The sequence below is a fragment of the Anser anser genome, assembly GCF_964211835.1.
Source record: "Anser anser genome assembly, chromosome: 12".
NCBI classification, from domain to species: domain Eukaryota; kingdom Metazoa; phylum Chordata; class Aves; order Anseriformes; family Anatidae; genus Anser; species Anser anser.
In genome coordinates this window covers 22221086-22238766 of record NC_139733.1, presented here as the reverse complement: position 1 = coordinate 22238766, position 17681 = coordinate 22221086, and the positions used below count along the sequence as shown (strand labels likewise).

Below are 17681 nucleotides of genomic sequence, written 5' to 3'. Positions count from 1 at the left end.
GGATTGAGAAAGGCTACCATAATTAGGTCTCTTATTCCTTCCAATGTTAAATCATCCCATGTTTCCAAAATACAAGTTACCATAGCAATTTTCCTCCCCCTCCTGACAGCATAGGAAAAAAGTTGTTTCTGCAACGTAAGGCACGAAAAGATCTGTGCATTTCATTAACTGGAAGACAGACCTCCCGAAACAAGCTTTGCCAAGCTGTGCACAGAACAATACATGAGGATATTCTCAGCACTTACACTGTCTCCAATGGAACGCAGCTTGTAGAAAGGCTGTATGTAGAACCAGGAACCTTCGTTTCCGGCTTCGTCCAAGGTCACCCTCATAGCATTCTTCTCTAGCAGAGCTGGTAGCCTCTTATTTACTGTTAAGTATTTGTTACTTTTTAAGTGAAGCAGCTAGAATAAGAATTAGAGTTCAGTTCTAAGAATGCTCATTTTTCCTCCCCTCAAGAAACAGTGAGCACGTATAGGACAACCACAATATCATACAGGAATCAAAATAAAAGCTAGATGATATCTCATGAAAATATTGATGAATTCATGCACAATTTCACTGGCACATATTTCAGTAAATATATAGTCTTAGAGCACAAAACATCTTCAACTAATCTGTTTCTTCTCCAGCAAAGGATAAACACTTAAAAATGCCCACATCATTTTACAACAGCCTGCTCAAAGACCCAGGACCAAAAGCTGTAAAATGTAAGGCACTAAGTAGTTTTCCCTGTTCAGAAGGTGGTGGTGTAAAGTAAGGCTGATCTTATATTACTTTGCTCAGGCTGATTCGTTTAACAGAAAACTCTACTGCTTTTTTGAAGACTCTCTTCAAAAAGCCCCATTCCACAACCCTCCACTGCGTTAACAGCTCACACAGGCTGCACACAGTCAGCATGAAAATGCAAACTGCAACAGGGCACAGCCTAGTTCCTCAGCTATGTTGTTCAAAATACCTGTTGCCACATTTCCAGTAACTTCAAATACTTTTGTATAGACAATTTTGATGTTTTTTGACTATTAAAAATAGTGGTTACTCACAGTACATTTTGACCACAGTGAAAATACAGGCAAAAGCTTATCACTGCTCTTAGTAGTGCAAATGCTTGTAGTCCTGTTAAAATTGACAGTATTTATCTCTCCTCAGATAAGTAAAACTAGATTTCTTGCCTCAAACATACAGACAAATAGCACATTTAATTCAACCAAGGCTGATGCTTCTGGGCCCTTCCTCAATCAGGTTGCTACAAAGCCTACCACTGCTTTGCCAACCAACTTCTTGCAACAACAAAAAAAATAACCCTCATGTCCATTCTCCTTGTCACCTACTCTGATTATATCAAACCAAAACCAGCTGGTAATCATCACTTCTTCTAAAGGGCTGCAGCACTCTACCTAGTAGAAGCATGTCTGCTCTGGTTTCAGGGTGAACCAGCACCTGCTGCATATTCCTTTCCCCATTTATTAAAAACACGCCTTTCTTTATTACACAGTTATTGTACTTTTCATTTTTCTTGGGTTTGACGTATGACTTCGATTTTTTTCATTCCCTGCAACTAGTATAACCTTTGTTTAAATGGACCACAATGACTTATATGGCTTCACTCTCCTTTGGGGCAGTTTAGTGCTTGATATTTCAACATCTGACTGCAAGATAGCGTCTGTGCCACGGTCCACATGGCCAACTATAATGTAAGCACAAAAAAGAAATATTCCCAAATAAATAAATTATACGGTGACCTCAGAGGGGAAAAAGCACAGCTAACCCATAATAAAAAAAATGAATCTATCTGTATCCTCACGGAGATCACAGCCATACACCCAATTCTTGCTTCACAGGATCATACCTGAGGATGCTGTCCACCAGGCAAAGCTACAGATTCTTGTCTACAAATTTCACAAGTTTAAATTCACATTGCACAGGATTTAGCTTAAACTCCCCCATTCAGCTTGCAAAGATGTTCACAACCTACCTGGATAACGTTGCCATACTGGATCACTGTTCCCAGCAGCTTTCTGTTTTCAGTTTCGTTCTGTTTCTTTTCCAAATCTGCGGCATGCTGACATGAAAAGAGAATAATTCACTTGCTGTTTTATAAACAGCGTGGCCAAACAACTAAGATGCTTTAAGAGTATTTCACAGAACTACAAAAAATGTGAACATCTGATAGAGCAAGATTTCCTTTTCCTAATTTCCAATAGTATAATTTCCTATTCCCTTTTTCAGTTGCTTAGGAAGATAACGAACATTTAAAAGGTATGTGTTTTGACTTTGACACATTTGATAAATAGCTGCTACAAGACGGAAGACGAGGCATTAGAAAACAACAAAACACCTACGGGGGGGAAGGAGAAAAGGGATGGTAACAACCCAAGCCAGGAAGTCTATATTCCTTTCTACTGACTTCTATAAAAAATGAAAGGAAAGGACTTTTACTTTGGTTCGTTATTTTACTTTGCCAGTACAGGCGCCCATTCTTCCACAATCTGTCTTTTTACGATGAATCTGATCACCTCTGTCACACAGCAGGATTATTTAGAAGGCATTTACATTTGCCCACGGGAGCTCTAAGTGCACAAGGTCCTGACTTCCCAGCATCACAGAGCTCACGCCTCATTAGGTACCACTCGGTGCTGCATTACAGACTGGCTGGGAAAATACAGCTGTGCACTTCTGCATCATACCAGCACATTAATAAAAGGAAAAACATATGCAAAATAGAAAAACTAATCCCTATGATTATTCAATTTAATAACTTAATTTATAACCCATCCATATAAACCAACCAGCTCTTCTTACAATGGCTGACGTTTGCCACCTGCTCTACGTACTCACTATTCTCTTGTACTTCGTTTTGCTTAAAAACAAGTAAGCTATTTAAAACCATTTTTAAACCTTTTCATTTGGTAAAGAAATTCCTTCTCATTTCCCATGAAAGTTGATTTTTTAATAAGAAATAATTATTTTAACATGCATCTGGATAAATAGTGATTTAAAACTAGACTTTTTAGGAGGCTAAGCATGAATGTTTATGACTCGGTTCTCAAGAATCTCAAGGACTATGCTAGGCCCAATTTCCTCTTGGAGGAAAAGAGACTGCCCGCAATTCCCAACTATATTAAGTAGTTAAAAAAAAAAAAAAAAGACAGCTTAGCTACTGCAAATGAAGAGCTGTCTCTACACTGTTTTAAAGTTTCACCTTCTTCAGCTTACAAAAATTTGCTATTTTTAGGAGTTCTGCTAGGTATGATAAGTGGTTCTTTCTCCAGGAGAATCTGCAATACAGTTGCTCATTTAAACACAAAAATACATTCAGAAATACAATGCAGCATAATTCTTTTTATTATTTTTTCTTGATTTCACAGTACTCCACTGAAAAACAATTTATTCAGGTAAGACACTAATACCCCTCAACTATCAATGAGGATCACAAACAAGAGGGTTTCTCTGCCTGCACAGGATTGGGTGCCACAATTATTGTAACTAAAGAGAACGGTGTATTCTGTGAAAACATAATGAAGTCTTTGGACAGATTTCAGAAGCACATACCAAATCTGACAATCACTCAAGAAAAGCACTTTCTCTGGCCACTAGATGTCAGCTTCTCAAGCAGCACTGATTCTTGATACCAAAGAAAGACAAGTGTCCCAGATTTTAAATCCCTTAAATGGCATTAACTTAAAATAACCTGACCTCAGCATTGAGCGTGCCACAGCAGACAATAAATTCCACCAGCAGGCAAACAGAAGCCAAAAAAGGCAAGTGATGATGAATACATCTCGCACCGCTGATTTTGTTAAAAACTATAGGCACTGATAAAGAAGTCCAATCAGAGGCAGAGGTATCTGCTGCACGCACATGTCTTGGGGGCACAGCCTGCTTCCCTCCCAGCACACACTATGCAAAATGTACGGGTTTTGGTGTATTCTGTGTACCAATAAATGACACGCTCTTATACCGGGCAGAAAATTAAGTTTTGATGTATGAATGATGTGCATGGGACCAGGTTATTTTAAAGCCATGCATCAGACCCAGGTAGACCTGATGTAGCACATCCTCCAGAACAGGTTAGCCTTATGTGGAAGTAATGCATATTGAACCATTTCCAATAAAACTGTAAAGTACTCAAATCCTTTCACCTAATCTAGTACGCGGTTCATGCACGGTGGCACTTCTCTGTACAAACATCCCTCAGCTGGAGACAAGTACCAGCAATATCTAATCCTGGATTTCCAGAGGGGCCCCGTCACAAACCAGTAAAACATCAGCTGAACATTACAAGTCTCAAACACCTGAGCTGGCATGTACTGAGGAAAGAGAAGACGACTTTAAATGACACTGTAATCCAGCGCAATTACATGGTGCTTTCCTCCGGGCATGAGGCAGTGCTTAGAACTTACCTGTCTTTAAATTCCATGAACTCGCACACATATCCTACAGGCATAAACTCTCCCCTTCCCTTACCCACCAGAAAAACAAAACCCAGAATCCCCTGACACTTCAAGCTTGATGGCACGGTCTCCTTCTCTTATCATCATTAAAAGGGCAGGAGAAACGCGGCACAAGTGAGGGACCTCTGTGTTACAGCCAGTACAGAAATAACTTTCTCCTTGCCCAGTTAATACTTCTGGGTTATAAAATTATGTTTTCAGAAGCAAAATGAGTCAAACAGCCTTTCTGAAATGCAGGCGCAAGGCAGCCATATGGCAATCAGCAAATGACACTCTCCTACAGGGCCATTTTGTATTTCAGTCTTCAATGAGCTTAATATAGGCTTTAAGAAACTAAAAATATTTAGAATTGTAATTTTGACATGAAGTACTCCAGCTATGTAATTTTAACATAAACATGCAGTTTATTTAACTCTAAAGTCAACAGATGGTATTTAAGTTAGTTGGCTTTTTGGTGTGAAAAAAAGGAACTCTAGAACCAGCAATCAACTGCCTTACTGGGTTTTCAACTGCTGAACGTCAACATTTTCGCCAGAAAAAATATTAAATACTGCAAGCTAATAAGGAAGGAGAGGCTGTCTGGCCTTATAATTAGTCATAATTACCCATCAACCTTTACATGTATCCCAGCAGCAATATTTGTGTGAGGCACCTCAATAGATTTATCAGACTATCAGATTTATATAGCTCATGGCATCTGCCAGCACAGCTAACGCCCGTGACTTCATGCACCGAGGCACAACGCCTGAGAACCTGCTCCTGTGTAGTTGTTTGAAGGGTTCTGGTTTTATACTATTAAAAGATGCCCCCCAAATGCCCCCGGAGAGCACTGCTGCAGTTAGCACAGGTTAACGACAAGATCTTGAATTGCTCTCGTGACTCTAACCCAGTACCACACACACTGCTGGTGGACACAGACCTCAAAGAGCACGTTACCTATCATAAATCAGAGGATGCTTGTAAGTCACATCTCAGTGAACGTCTCAAAAGGAGTCTCGGGTACTGATTTTGATAGACCTCTCTGATATTTCCTTGTTAACAGTGTCAGGCTGATTGGAAATAATTAAAGCAGTATGGATGAGAGCGTTTATGATCAACAGCAGCCCAAAACTGAATACTTACGTGTAGCTTATTGAGCAGCACTGCATCTGTTGTGCTGTTAGCTCCGGGCTTTGCTGCTTTCCAGAACTGCTTCTGAGCAGAGTACCGGTTCATGGGACATAGTTTGAACAGGCAATCTATGAAAACAATGAAACAAACAGAGAAAGTGCTTCAACTAGTCATAATTAGCTGGGCTTTTGCTGCTAGTATTGTCCAAATATTTGAGCAGCAAGGAAAGATTTATGAACAAATTCCAGAAAGCTCTTGATCAGACACATGCTTTTTTGGGCAACAGGAACATTGCCCCATGAATGATAAAAATTAACTGTTGCTGCCAAACATCTGATGCAAGAGCAGAAAATTCATCACTTGTCCCGGTCAAAAACCCCACCATACTAAAATGGTAACGCTTTTCAGCGCTTTCCCAGGCAAACAGATTGATTTTACTCACTCACAACTTTTACTTTTTATACTTTAGCAGGTATGTTGCTTCACCCAATGTTAGTGTTTAGGGGTGTTTATTTATTTATTTATTTTTTAATAAATCAAATCACTTTATTGCTAAGGAAAATGACAGGCAAAGAACTGGAGAAACTTACATAATAAGTAGCAACAGTAGAAGAAAATACCCCCAAACAACAGCAGGAAAAAGCAAAGAAACATTCACAGCACAGCTCAGAGGTGGCAGTAAACCCCTTGGGTGCCAGGTTCTTTACCAAGTTCATCGACACTGTTTATTTAACATTCTGCCTGGCAAAAGCCAGGAATTACAGCTGATTAGTCTTATTAGAAATACGTTTTCATATTAAAGAGATGCTAGCCTATCAGTAATACAACTAAATTAGCTGCATTTAGTATTTTTTCATCTGTTGCCAAGCAACTGTACACGCAAAAAATAATAAATTAAGCTATTCAAAGACAGCGCCTGAAGTAGCAGCCTCGAAGTTTAACCAAAGTGCCCCAAATGCCAGGACAGCTGCCCCCAGCACCTCTTTGGTGACGGTGTGGAATAAGACTTCAGGCTACTAATTCCCGTCGTACTTCCAAGGACTACTGACGCATGCTTGCGGGCAAGCACTAGAACGTGGGAAGCAGCAAACCACGGAGAGACCAACCTGGGGGTTTTATTTGCTTCACTGGAAGCGTGCCCTGAGCGGGGCATTGGGATGGCCACCTCCACGCTGCTCATGCTCAAAGAACAACACAACGCGCTGGGGCACCGCCTGCCTGTCCAACCCTTCCTCGAGAGCACGCCGGGCAATGTCAAACCCCTCTGACAGAAGGGCAAAGGTCTTCAAAATGAAATACTCCTCTAACGGGGCGAAGCACCAGTGGCAGATCTGTCTTTCATCCCGCAGTGAGCCACTGACGGCCACGCCGGGCGCTCACTGGTTCCAAAGCACCGCCGCGCCTCCCGCAGGTTGCTGCTATGCCAGGAGAGGACACGGCAGGAGCTGGGCACGGCCCTGGCGACCCCTGAGGGCGCGCTGCACGCCGGGGAAGGAGAGGAAGAGCTGAGGTCAGGGGCAGGGCCTTCCTTTAGGTGCATCTGTCCGCAGACACGTCCTCCGCCTGGCACTGCCGGCTTATGGCTTCTGAACAGCTAGGAGAAGTGGAAACTGAAGAGCAAACTACACTTTCCAGGTACGCTCTCTTCAACACCCTTTTCATTTACAGGAAGATGATTCATCGAGATTGACAGCACGGAATGGGATTCAAGAAGCCACCGCAGACTTGCACTTTCAGAGGCTGCATTGTAAGCAACACATCAGTTATAAAAGTTTCTATTTTTGCTCAAACCACCAGTTCACACTGACAGCAATTAACACACAGAACTGCATAGAAGAATTAATTGTATGCTAGATTTAGTCACAGTGCAAGTGTATTTTTTCAGCCTTTTCAGTCAAGAAAGTTTTCAAGTTAGGCTCAACTTGCACATGGAAAAGTGCCGGCACCCCCTCTCCTCCCTCGAGCACAAGGGGAGAGGTCTGCAAGTGTTGACCTTCTTCCGTGCAACAGGGGAAAATATAACATAGTTTTCTTAGGTTTTCTTCCTAGTTAGAAGACTACAAATCTAAAAACTAACAATAAAAAGCACCCAAGACTCCTAAAACAAATATTAATTAGAAAACGATTTCTTAAGTGGCTGAGGAGATGAACTTGGCCTTGTTTGCCATTCACCTTACCGCGACCACCAGAGGCTGGTTAGCACCGCATGCATTTTACCATGGATCAAACCTATGGCCAGAAAGCTTTTAGATCTCCAGGTTCCCCCGGCTTCTGTGTTTACAAAAATCAACATGCAAGCGCGTGCTCGCTGAGCACCACCACGGTCACAAGTCTGCAATCCACGGAAGTGACGGCGGCGTTATACAGACCAAGTACTTGTCAGACGCGGTACGTGGGGAAGGTCGCTCAGTTTCTAACAGATCCGAGATGAAGGCAAAGTAGTTGACTTGCCAGCAGCTGAAACAACCCGCTCCCTGCTCTGGTCATGGATTCAGGAGAAAGCCGATAAATAAGAGCCATCGCTGCAGCGTAATCTCATCTTACTAAACAGTGTTTGCTGAACTTTAACGACGAAGGAATGCATTTTGTTTTCAGATCTTCGTGATACATGGGAAAAACGTCAGAGTCGCACACTGAGTCAGCGGGAAAATAAAATAACCCGTAACTGCTGATTAAGTGAGGACACGTCGTCAGGCACCAACTGAGCAAAGTCCTGCAGGAAAAAAGCGGCTGTGTAACTGTGTATTACCTCATCGCGCACAGGGGCAATGAATGACGTTGCACAGACACGCATTCAAATGCATTCACCTGTTTCCAGGCGAAATTTTGTTCTTTAGCCAGCAGTTGCCTTCAGAAAAGGGGGCTTAATGCACGATTGTGCCCTGCAGCCACACACTCAAGTTCTCGCTGCCAGGACACTCAGATCCCCACAGGGCCTCTGCCACCTGAAGCTCGCTGAAGTATGCCAGGAATGCCTCCTTACCCTCTGCATGTACCAGCATCGCGGAGGAGTAATGAAAGGATGCTGGAAACACTAGAAAATTCCATGTTCTCAAGTGTTTGGGGATTCAAGAGCGAAACCTGCCAGCTAGATTACTCCAGTCTTACTTTATTAGGGATAAATAAATTATTGCAATCCCTTCTACCCCACGCTCCTCATGCTCTCATCTCCCTCTCCCTTTCTCTCCTGTTGTGCTAGACCTCGCTCCCTTCCCACCCAGTCCTGGTCTCCCGGCGTGCAGCCTTCCCTTCCAGCCCCAGCCCTCCTGTCTGACCAGTCCCTGCTTTCATCCCGAGTGATGTATCCGGCCCCCAATCCAGCCTTCTCTTCCCCCGCACCTTTGCCACGACAATAACGGACAGGTCCCCACCTAACACGTGAGGAAGGAGTACGTTTCACCCAGACGCTCAGGACCAGGCTGAAGGGCCGCGCCACGGTGGTTTCACACACCTCCACATCAGCAAGCTGCCCCAAAGCCAGACCTGGGCCTGTTCTGTGCACGGTGGGCACAGCACGCACAGCTTTTGCTGTCGTAGCAAAATGAAAAACCTGACCAGATTTTTTTGCTTAATGGACTGTTTTAACGCACGCTGTCAATGGAAGAAGCCCACCTGGCCGCCGTGCTCCGGGCAGCCCAGCAGGACGCAGGGCTCCCTCCGGCGCCTGCTCCCCGTTTGGATGTGTTCAGCTGCAGGGGAAGCGGCCAACCCTCCTGTGGTGGCAGAGCCGACAGCTTTCTGCAGTGGCCTGAAACCACGGCCTAGTGGTTATCAGAGTACTACAAGTCAGGAATGCAGACTTCATCCCCCATAGTCAAGGTCAGCATAAAAACCCTGGAATTGCCAACAGAAGAGGTCTTGATTCTGTGCCCAGAAAAACCTGGGGTTTTGGCGCGGGGAAAGGAAGGCAGGCAGCTGTAAGAATGGCAAAAACCTGCTCAGCGTTTCCCTCTGGTCTGTTACTACTTGGGCTAAGTTGTAAAATTGTTCAGGAATTTCAAAAACATTGGGGAAGGAGAATTACATTTCTTCTCTCCTTGTTCCTAGGTTGGGAAATATTTTGGAGCCACAAAAATTGCTTGGTGGCAAGACAGACCTTCCTCACACCTCTGGAGTTTATACCATCGATTGCGATCACCTCAGCATATTTGCCTTGTTACGTGTTATTTTTTATTATGATTAAAATCAATCAGAAGAATCCAACGAACAACTGGCATTTCAAGAAAATTCTTGAAAAGCCATGATAAATCCAAAACATCTGTTGGGTGCCTTTACTTGCTTCCACGAGTGATAAAAACGAAGAGCCAAACCAGCAAAGTAAACTGCTGAAAAGGCACCAGGTTTTCCACCTTTTGTGCCCCCTCCCCAGTCAGACTCCATCAAAGCACCAAGGAAAGTTCAAGCTGCATTCAAAGATTAATCTCTCAGATTTTATTTTTTTTTTTTAGCAACTTGATTAAAAGTTGCATGGGAGTTTCAATAGCATTTAGGTGGCATGTTAATATTATTGTAAGAGAAAACGGAAAACTTGCCCAAACTGCAAGCATCTGTTAGCAGAGAGGCTGGAAGGATTTGGAGAAGCAGGCGTAGTATTTCAGAGCCTACCCAAGCCCATCACTTGCTCTCACCACAAGCCAGACAACCCGAACTCAAGAAGGCACGTGCAACCCCCACCTTCCCTGGGGAGGGTTTCTGCACCGCCTGGCGCACTGACAGATGTCATCGTGCCAAACCCACCCGCTGCATGTGAAGCTTGGGAAGCTGCTAAAGTGCACCGCCGGCGTTGAACGCTCCTCGTGGTGCCTGAGCTGGCCAACGCGGGTGACAGCCAGACAACAGCTGCTGTGAAGGCTTTCCACCTTCGCTACGTTAAGGGCATGTCCAGCTCCTGTCAGTTTGGAGTCGCGGTTGGTGACTTCAAAAATAAGCAAGACGACAGCCCTTCTCACAAAGCCTCCTTCAGGGCACTTCCACCTGAGGAAAAGCCACCAAGAGGAAGATACTTAACTAAGTCACTTACAAAACCTGTTGAATATTTAACCCCAACGCAGTTGGTTCTTACTTGAAAAACAATACTTGATAAAACCCAACTCCTTTTTGCACAGCAGTACTAAAATTAAATGAAAATTAGCAGCTCCCCATTGAAATTTCGCAGTTCCTCTTTAGTCTTCTCTATCCTTAGATACCTGACATTTCCCCCAAGATCAAAGCCCATGGTAGAGGATATAATAAAAATCAGTACGCTTATAAATATAACAAGAAAGACGAAGAGTTAATGCAGCTGGCAATGATGGAAATATTCTCAAGACAAGTTCTCCACATCGTATTTACGAAAGTTTCACGGCCTCAATGCCCTCACAAAGATGGTAACACTCCACATGGACGCAGAGATTATTTCAAGACTCTTTTGTGTTTAAGTGAAGTACTTTCATGCAGGAGGTACGCAGAATAATAAAATATCCATATATTCAGTCACAGGCAAGTTTCGCCTTCCCAGAAGGCCCTGCACTACTACATTGTCTATTTCTGTACTTGCTTTTTCTGATGTTTAAAATGAATAGATGACAGCCTAAGAGGTTCAAAGAATATAGAACAAAAGCGGCTACAGAAATGTGTTGATTATTAATCATTCCTGCACTTCCATAAAGAGGGAGAAAAAAGAACCTGATCTACTGAAATTACTGTCTTTGTGATGGGAAGACATCTTTTCATTTTCAATTTGCAGCGCACAAGCTTTGCTAGGAGTACAGCAGCTCATTGCCAAGGCGCACTGAATGCTTGACCTTCTGTCCCAGCAGAGCCCACTCCAACAGCAGCTCCAGCAAAAAAGGCAAAAAAAAAACAATTTGCCAAATAAAAGACCACTGAAATCTCCTCCCAAGTTGCCAACAGTTCTGTCACATACCTGGGGAAAATTCAAAAGCAGGTCAGAAGGACATTTGTACGCCCAGCCCAAAGACCTCTTGGTGACCACGTACGTCACTGTCTCTGGAACCCCGCACCAGTTACACGACAAAATACGTTCGAGGTTTCTGCTGCTGTGAAATCTGTTGCCTCCCTTCTGTATAGCGTTGCATCCTGCCTGTTACAAGAACTTTGAATGTTTTTCTTTTTAAAGCACAAAAGAAAAATCACCCTTGCAACCAACATTTAAACGGAAAGGCTGCATGATCTATGATCTAAGTATATTTTTACATTAAAATAACCACCCTCCATTCACATCTGTGAGACGTTAGGGCAACCACCCTGTCGCCATTGTACTCATTTGTGCACGGCTCTGCCGATGGAAATCGCTACTTCATTTTTTCAAGCTGTAACAACATAGGAAATAAAGTAATTATTAACCGAGAGCTCATACACAAAACCAGACAAAGGAAGGGGACTAGACCGGTGATTTCAGAGAAAGAAGATACACCTGGAAGATGGCCCCTGAATATCAATGCCTATTAAATCAACAGCATTCATTAATACAGTATTCATTAGAAAGCAATGGTGTTTAAACGCAAAGCAGGACATGACTCCGCACAACACTAAGTAACTTGAGAGCAATAAACTGCATGCTTACATGCACAGCGTGGCCAAATTTACTGCGGGATAAGGCTGTTTTTCAGCAAAAAACGAGTAAGGTAACTTTCTTCTGACCAGGAAAAGCAAGGCCAGCTCCCCACCGGCAGGGAAAGGTAACCTGGCGGTGCTCTGCGCACACTGCTCTTCCTCCGGGTGCACGGAGAGCAAAAGCAGAGGCAGCTCCCCGTGTTAGAGGCAAAAACCCTCCAGAAGCCCTCAGAGACCACAAGGGTGACCAAGCGCCCAAAAAACTACCAAAAGACTAACAAGAGAGAAACACCTTCAGGTAAACATTTTAGGTACCGAAGAGTTCAGGATACACCAATGTTTGTTTTATTTCTGCATGTAACCTCTTTGGTCTCCTTCAGAAAGAAAGCTGCTACTCGAAAAGAGAGAAATATTTAGACACTGGATATACAGGCAGCTCCAAAAGGAAACATTTGCAGGAAAGACCAGATACGTTTCCCAGTCTCTGGTATGAGCAAGGCTGAGCGAAGGCTCTGTGCAAATGCAAAGCCACGAGGGGCAGCAGCGCAAGGAGAGGGGACAAAAAGCCAGCTGCGCTTAACTACAACAACTCCCACTTTTTAATTGCAACTTATCCCATTTGACTCCAAGCGAACTGGCAGGCTCCTCGCAGCTGAGGGCGGCACCACCATGGACCTGTCCCCCTGGGCGGGTGACCAGGGACACGACAATGACACAGCCCCAGCGGCCCCGCCGGGTATCCTGGAGAGCATCAAGGAGCCACTCGTATCTGCAGGCACAGAGGGTAATTCAGAGCAGGAGAAGCTACTTGAATTAAGCTAAGAATAATCTCAAGGACCTTTAAAAAGTCAAAACACCAGGGTGGCTCCTGGCGAGTGAGAAATACAAGCCAGAAAAAACTCTACGTGCTGAGGAGAGGGGAAAAGACAAGGCAGAAGCCCCCACAAACGGCCCAGAGAAGAGCTCGCAACTGCAGCCATTAATCTGAACGGATCCAGGCTCTCAAGGAAAGCTACTGGTTCCAGTGAGCGTTTTTACTGTCTTAGCTCATCTCTGTCTCCGGTCCAGCACGACAGAAATCCTGCACCAGGGGTGAGCCTTGCCAAGAGGCAAGTCCAGAGGCCAACCCCTCCCCTCTCCCACAAGCACCAAAAATTAAGTTTTACACGCTGCAAGGAGCGGTGTGTCATACTTTATTCGAAGAGAACTCAGCGAGCTAACATACGTAAGAATTGCAGAAACATTTTTAAGTGAACTGTCTTGGCTCTAGGCTTTGTCACAAGCTGGAGAGCTGCGCTCTTCACTCAGGAAGCCATCCGCTATCTGCCTTTTTATAGTTTACACGAAAAATCCCGCTGCGAGGTACTAAAACACAAATCTCAGCACATGAGCCTTGGGACAGCCTTCCTCAAAACCTTTGGGTCTTTCCAGCATCCATCTGTAGCATTTTATGGCAGCAGCAAATCAAAGCATGATCTGCTGGCTGTATTTCATCTTCTTTCAACCGCTCGCCCCTTGGATTTCATTTTCACGTTTGCTTCTTCACTTGCTCCTGCTTTTCCGGAATAAAGTTCCTGCTCGAAATGGGTCAGGAAGCGGGGGCAGGAGGCGGGGAAGGGCTTGGACGGCTCTGCGCAGGAAGAACAAGGCGCAGATCGAGTTACAGGCACCATCTGAGAGCATCGGCCCGAGCGGTATGGAAAGAATATGGCTCTGCTGTGAGACGCCGCTGGCGTGCCTGACCGGCGGAGAAAGGGCTGCTTCTGGTTAAGAGCAGTTTGCGTGCGCGCTGTAAGGGACCAGCCACGCAGCAGCACGGGAAACAAAAGGCAAAATGTGCAGCTGTTCAACGAAGTAACTCGATTTCCAGCTTTTAAATGCATTTGGCTTAGAAGAAAACTCGCATTGCCAAAAAAAAGAAGTTTGAGGGGCATTAAATGATTATTTGATAGTATTACTGGAGTCTAGGTTAGAAGAACTGAAGAAATAAAACTGAAATCAGTGCTTTAATTCTTCTTATGCTAACAAACTGCTTGGGAGACTTTGCCTGAAGTGTACGTTTGTTCCTTTCCTCCACTGCCTGCTACCTTCCCGATGGTTGGCCCCGCTGCCTTCTGCACGAGTGCCGACACCGCAGGTCCACTGCTCTGGAAGACCCTCAGAGAGCTGACCCAGCCCATCCCTCCCTCTGACAGGCAGCATGAACCGTGCCTGCTCCATTCCTGACAGCTCCCAAAGTTGTGGTTCCAGTGCTCTGCTATTTCTGTACCTAAACCGTTCGTTTTTATTGTTTGAGCCCCATCTCTGCCTTCCCTTTGCAGGTGTGCAGAACAGCACAGCCCCGCTCTCCCGCAGTGTTTGCCGGCTCCTGTGCTGCGGCCCCGCAGCTATCAGGACGCAGGAGATGAGAACTGTTCGGGAGCATTCCACCCTCTGGATTTTCTCTCGTTGGCTCCCATCTTTCAGTACGAGGTGCACCACTGAGCAAGATACTCCACTTGAGGCTCCGCCAGGAAGTAAAATTGGAAAAAATAATTACTTACTATGTCTTTTGGCAATGTTTCTTTTCATATATTCCAAGGCAGCAATTGCACTTTTTGTAACAGCACGGCACTGACTCCTCCCGTTCAAGCCGTGATTCCTATAATCCCCAGCCCCGCTCCCAGGGAACCGCTGTGTCTGCCTGTTCTCCTCCTCCCCGGATTCAGTCAGCTAAGTGCAGCCTTTGACACATGCCCCCACTGAACTGCAGGGACATTTTTCAAACCATTTCTTTGTTTTTCAAGGTAATTCTGAGTGTAAATTGAGTAAATTCCCAGGTTTTCTTCTCTGCGAAGCTTGCAGGAGACAGCTGGCTGTGCAGATGCAATTACCAGCAGCACGGCAGCGTTCACCTGGAGCTAGAGTAGGGCACAGCATCACAAGGCATGTGCTGCCACACAGACGTCCAAACTCCCAGTAAACTGCTTATAGGTGGACTTGAGCAGCACGATTTCAAGAGCTTAGCAAGGCAAAGGAAGATGCAACAACAACAAGAAGCCAGACCTGCCTTAATTACAGGAAACAGCACCCTGGAGTTGACTAGAGCAGCGTCATGCTGCTGAACTGCGCTGCGCTCTCCTGCGCATGGAGTAAAACTCCAGCATCCCCATCCATTTTCCCAATCTAAAGGCTTTATTCCTCCCTTTCCTTTCCCGTGCTTGGCTTGAGCCTTTCACCTCGCTCGCTGAGGCCCTCTCCCTCTCTCTACTTTAAACAGCCGCCACCCTGCTGGCAGGGGACCAGAGGTGCTCTCGCTGAAGCCTATCAGAGGATGCTCCTCAATCCGTCCCAGCTCGCTCCCTCGCTGCACGCCACTCCTCTTCTCAGGAACAGAGCACAGAACACGCCAACAAATCATGCAGCTAATTAAAATTTGGCCGAGTCCTCCATAACGTAGTCTTCGCACTAAAGATCGCACTCCGGCTGTCACTTTCAAAAGCAGATTATGCTGACAAGGTATACACAGCAAACGCAAGTGCTGCCGTATATTGCATCTGCCCCAGCTGCCTGCAGCAGCACACCGGCGTGTCACGGCCGAGGATAAAACATTTCAAGCACTTCTAAAACGCAAAATATCCCAGTTAGAGCAGGAGAGCCGAGCTCTGCCAGCACGGCTGCTGAAACGCAACCTAGAGCTTTACGGATCAAAAATGAAAGCGGAAAACAGCCCCCGCGGGCGTAAAGCAGCCCCTTCCAGGAACAGCCCCGCAGCACTGCTTCACCAAAAAAGGCAGGCGGGAGCTCGGCGCCAGAGCAGCCCCGTGCTGCACGGGGAGGTCGGACAGCTGGATCGCAGAAAGGCCGACCAGCCAGCTTCACCAGACCGGATTGCAAATGGGAAGAACAAATGTTCAGAAACCAGGAGCGGAAGCAGAGCCTGCCAGCAGAGCTCTGAAGGCATTTATCCCAGCCTGCGGGATCTACATCACATTCTTACTGGATTTTTTTATTTTTTTTTAATTGCAACGCCATCACGCTAAATAAGCGACAGGATCACCATAGATTATGCCTGGATAGAGATGGCATCGGGGCACCTACCATCGCCTGGCGTGCTTGGCACTTTGGGGCAATGAGCATGCAGAAGAAAAGCAAATCCTACACCGTGTAGGTGCCCAGCCTCTGGACTGAAACACTGCATTCACCCCGCTGTACAGAGCTGCCCATGTGCTACTGCAGGAAGACGAGCAGAGCTGTAAAGCTGAAGAGAATATTGCTCGTTTGTTCAACTTCAGAAGAGACTGAGCTGTTTCCCCCCTTTTTAAAGCACAGCTTTCAATTTATTTTAGCATGCCCTACTACTTCATTATCTTCCAGAAAAGAGACTTAGAACACGCTGTCATCTGTCTTTAAGGGATGTTTCATCCAGGCTCCAAACGTAAACCTTTTGCAGAAATAAACACCCTCTGTTAACATTATCTTTCAATGGATACGGCAGCTTCCAGGACTTTTCACTTTACCACCAGAGGTACAATGTCCCCGGACAACAGACTGTAACTGCTTGCAGCAGGAACGCTGACATTTCGTACAGTAAATCAATGAGTTAAAAATACCCTTAAAAGGAAGCATTAGCTGCATTTCTTTAACTCCTTGTGCAACGAAGCAGACCTACAAGTTTGGTTTTAGATGCCGTAATGCTACATGACAACACCTACTTTTTTCCCTGAAATCTTTGAGATGGGAAACACCAAAACCACCATTATGCTGATAGTTTTATAAGCACATGCAAGCACCGGACCTCAGGTCTTTTCATCCCTCTGTCGCAAGTCAGAGCCAAAGAGGGGGGCTCCTCCGCCCCGTGCCCTTGGGCACTCCACTTTTGCAGTGTTTGGCCTTCCAAATTTGCAGCAGTCACAGCGGCGCTCTACCAAAAGCAAGCAAGGAGCATCCACCTGCGTGCTCAACCCTGAATGCTGCCTGCTTCCTAAGCCGCTTTCTCATCAAGAACACAATATTTATCTGCCATTGAATTTCAAAGCCTATTAATTGGCGCCTTCTCACAGTCTGCGTGAATCAACAGCTCCATTCATCGCAGTCCCCTCTTCTGCCAGCTGCAAAAAGATGAGATCTGCACACGAGCGTGGCTTTTGGCACTGGCAGCTGGGAGGCCTTCCCAGCACCACAACGAACTGGAGATCAGGAGGGGGAAAAGCAGAGGTTAAACCTTTACCTAGCTACCGCTAGGGCTTGGATAAAGCTCTTCCTTAACACTGGAAGTACGTGCTTTAAATCAAAATGTGTTCTGCAAACTTGAGTTGATCCTTGCAGTGGAACTGAAGGGTAGCCCAGGGACCACAACAGCAATACGCCAGGCACCGGCACTGCCCAGGGAAGCGGCAGGAGACAGCCTCAGCATCGCGGCGTGACCACATGCATCCCATCCCTACCTGCATCTCTCTGAGAAGTCTAGAGAAAATTAATTTATTCAAGCCACTTCATGCTACATCTAGTTTCAAAATTTCCTTTTACACAGGCGTTAATTAGTTTTTTTCAATGTTTTAAGCCATCTTTCCGCTGTCTTAT

The 17681-nt window shown here is 45.3% G+C and overlaps 1 protein-coding gene across 1 annotated transcript in view; it reads right to left on the bottom strand.

The window, feature by feature from the left end:
* ITPR1 (inositol 1,4,5-trisphosphate receptor type 1) overlaps window positions 1–17681 on the bottom strand; it is a 170033-nt gene that overhangs the window by 119578 nt on the left and 32774 nt on the right. The window contains exons 4-6 of the mRNA XM_083796088.1: window positions 5577–5692; window positions 1976–2062; window positions 246–404 (exon numbers count right to left, since the gene is read on the bottom strand). Coding sequence (XP_083652214.1) covers window positions 246–404; window positions 1976–2062; window positions 5577–5692 — 362 coding nt within the window. The remainder of the gene's footprint in view (window positions 1–245; window positions 405–1975; window positions 2063–5576; window positions 5693–17681) is intronic.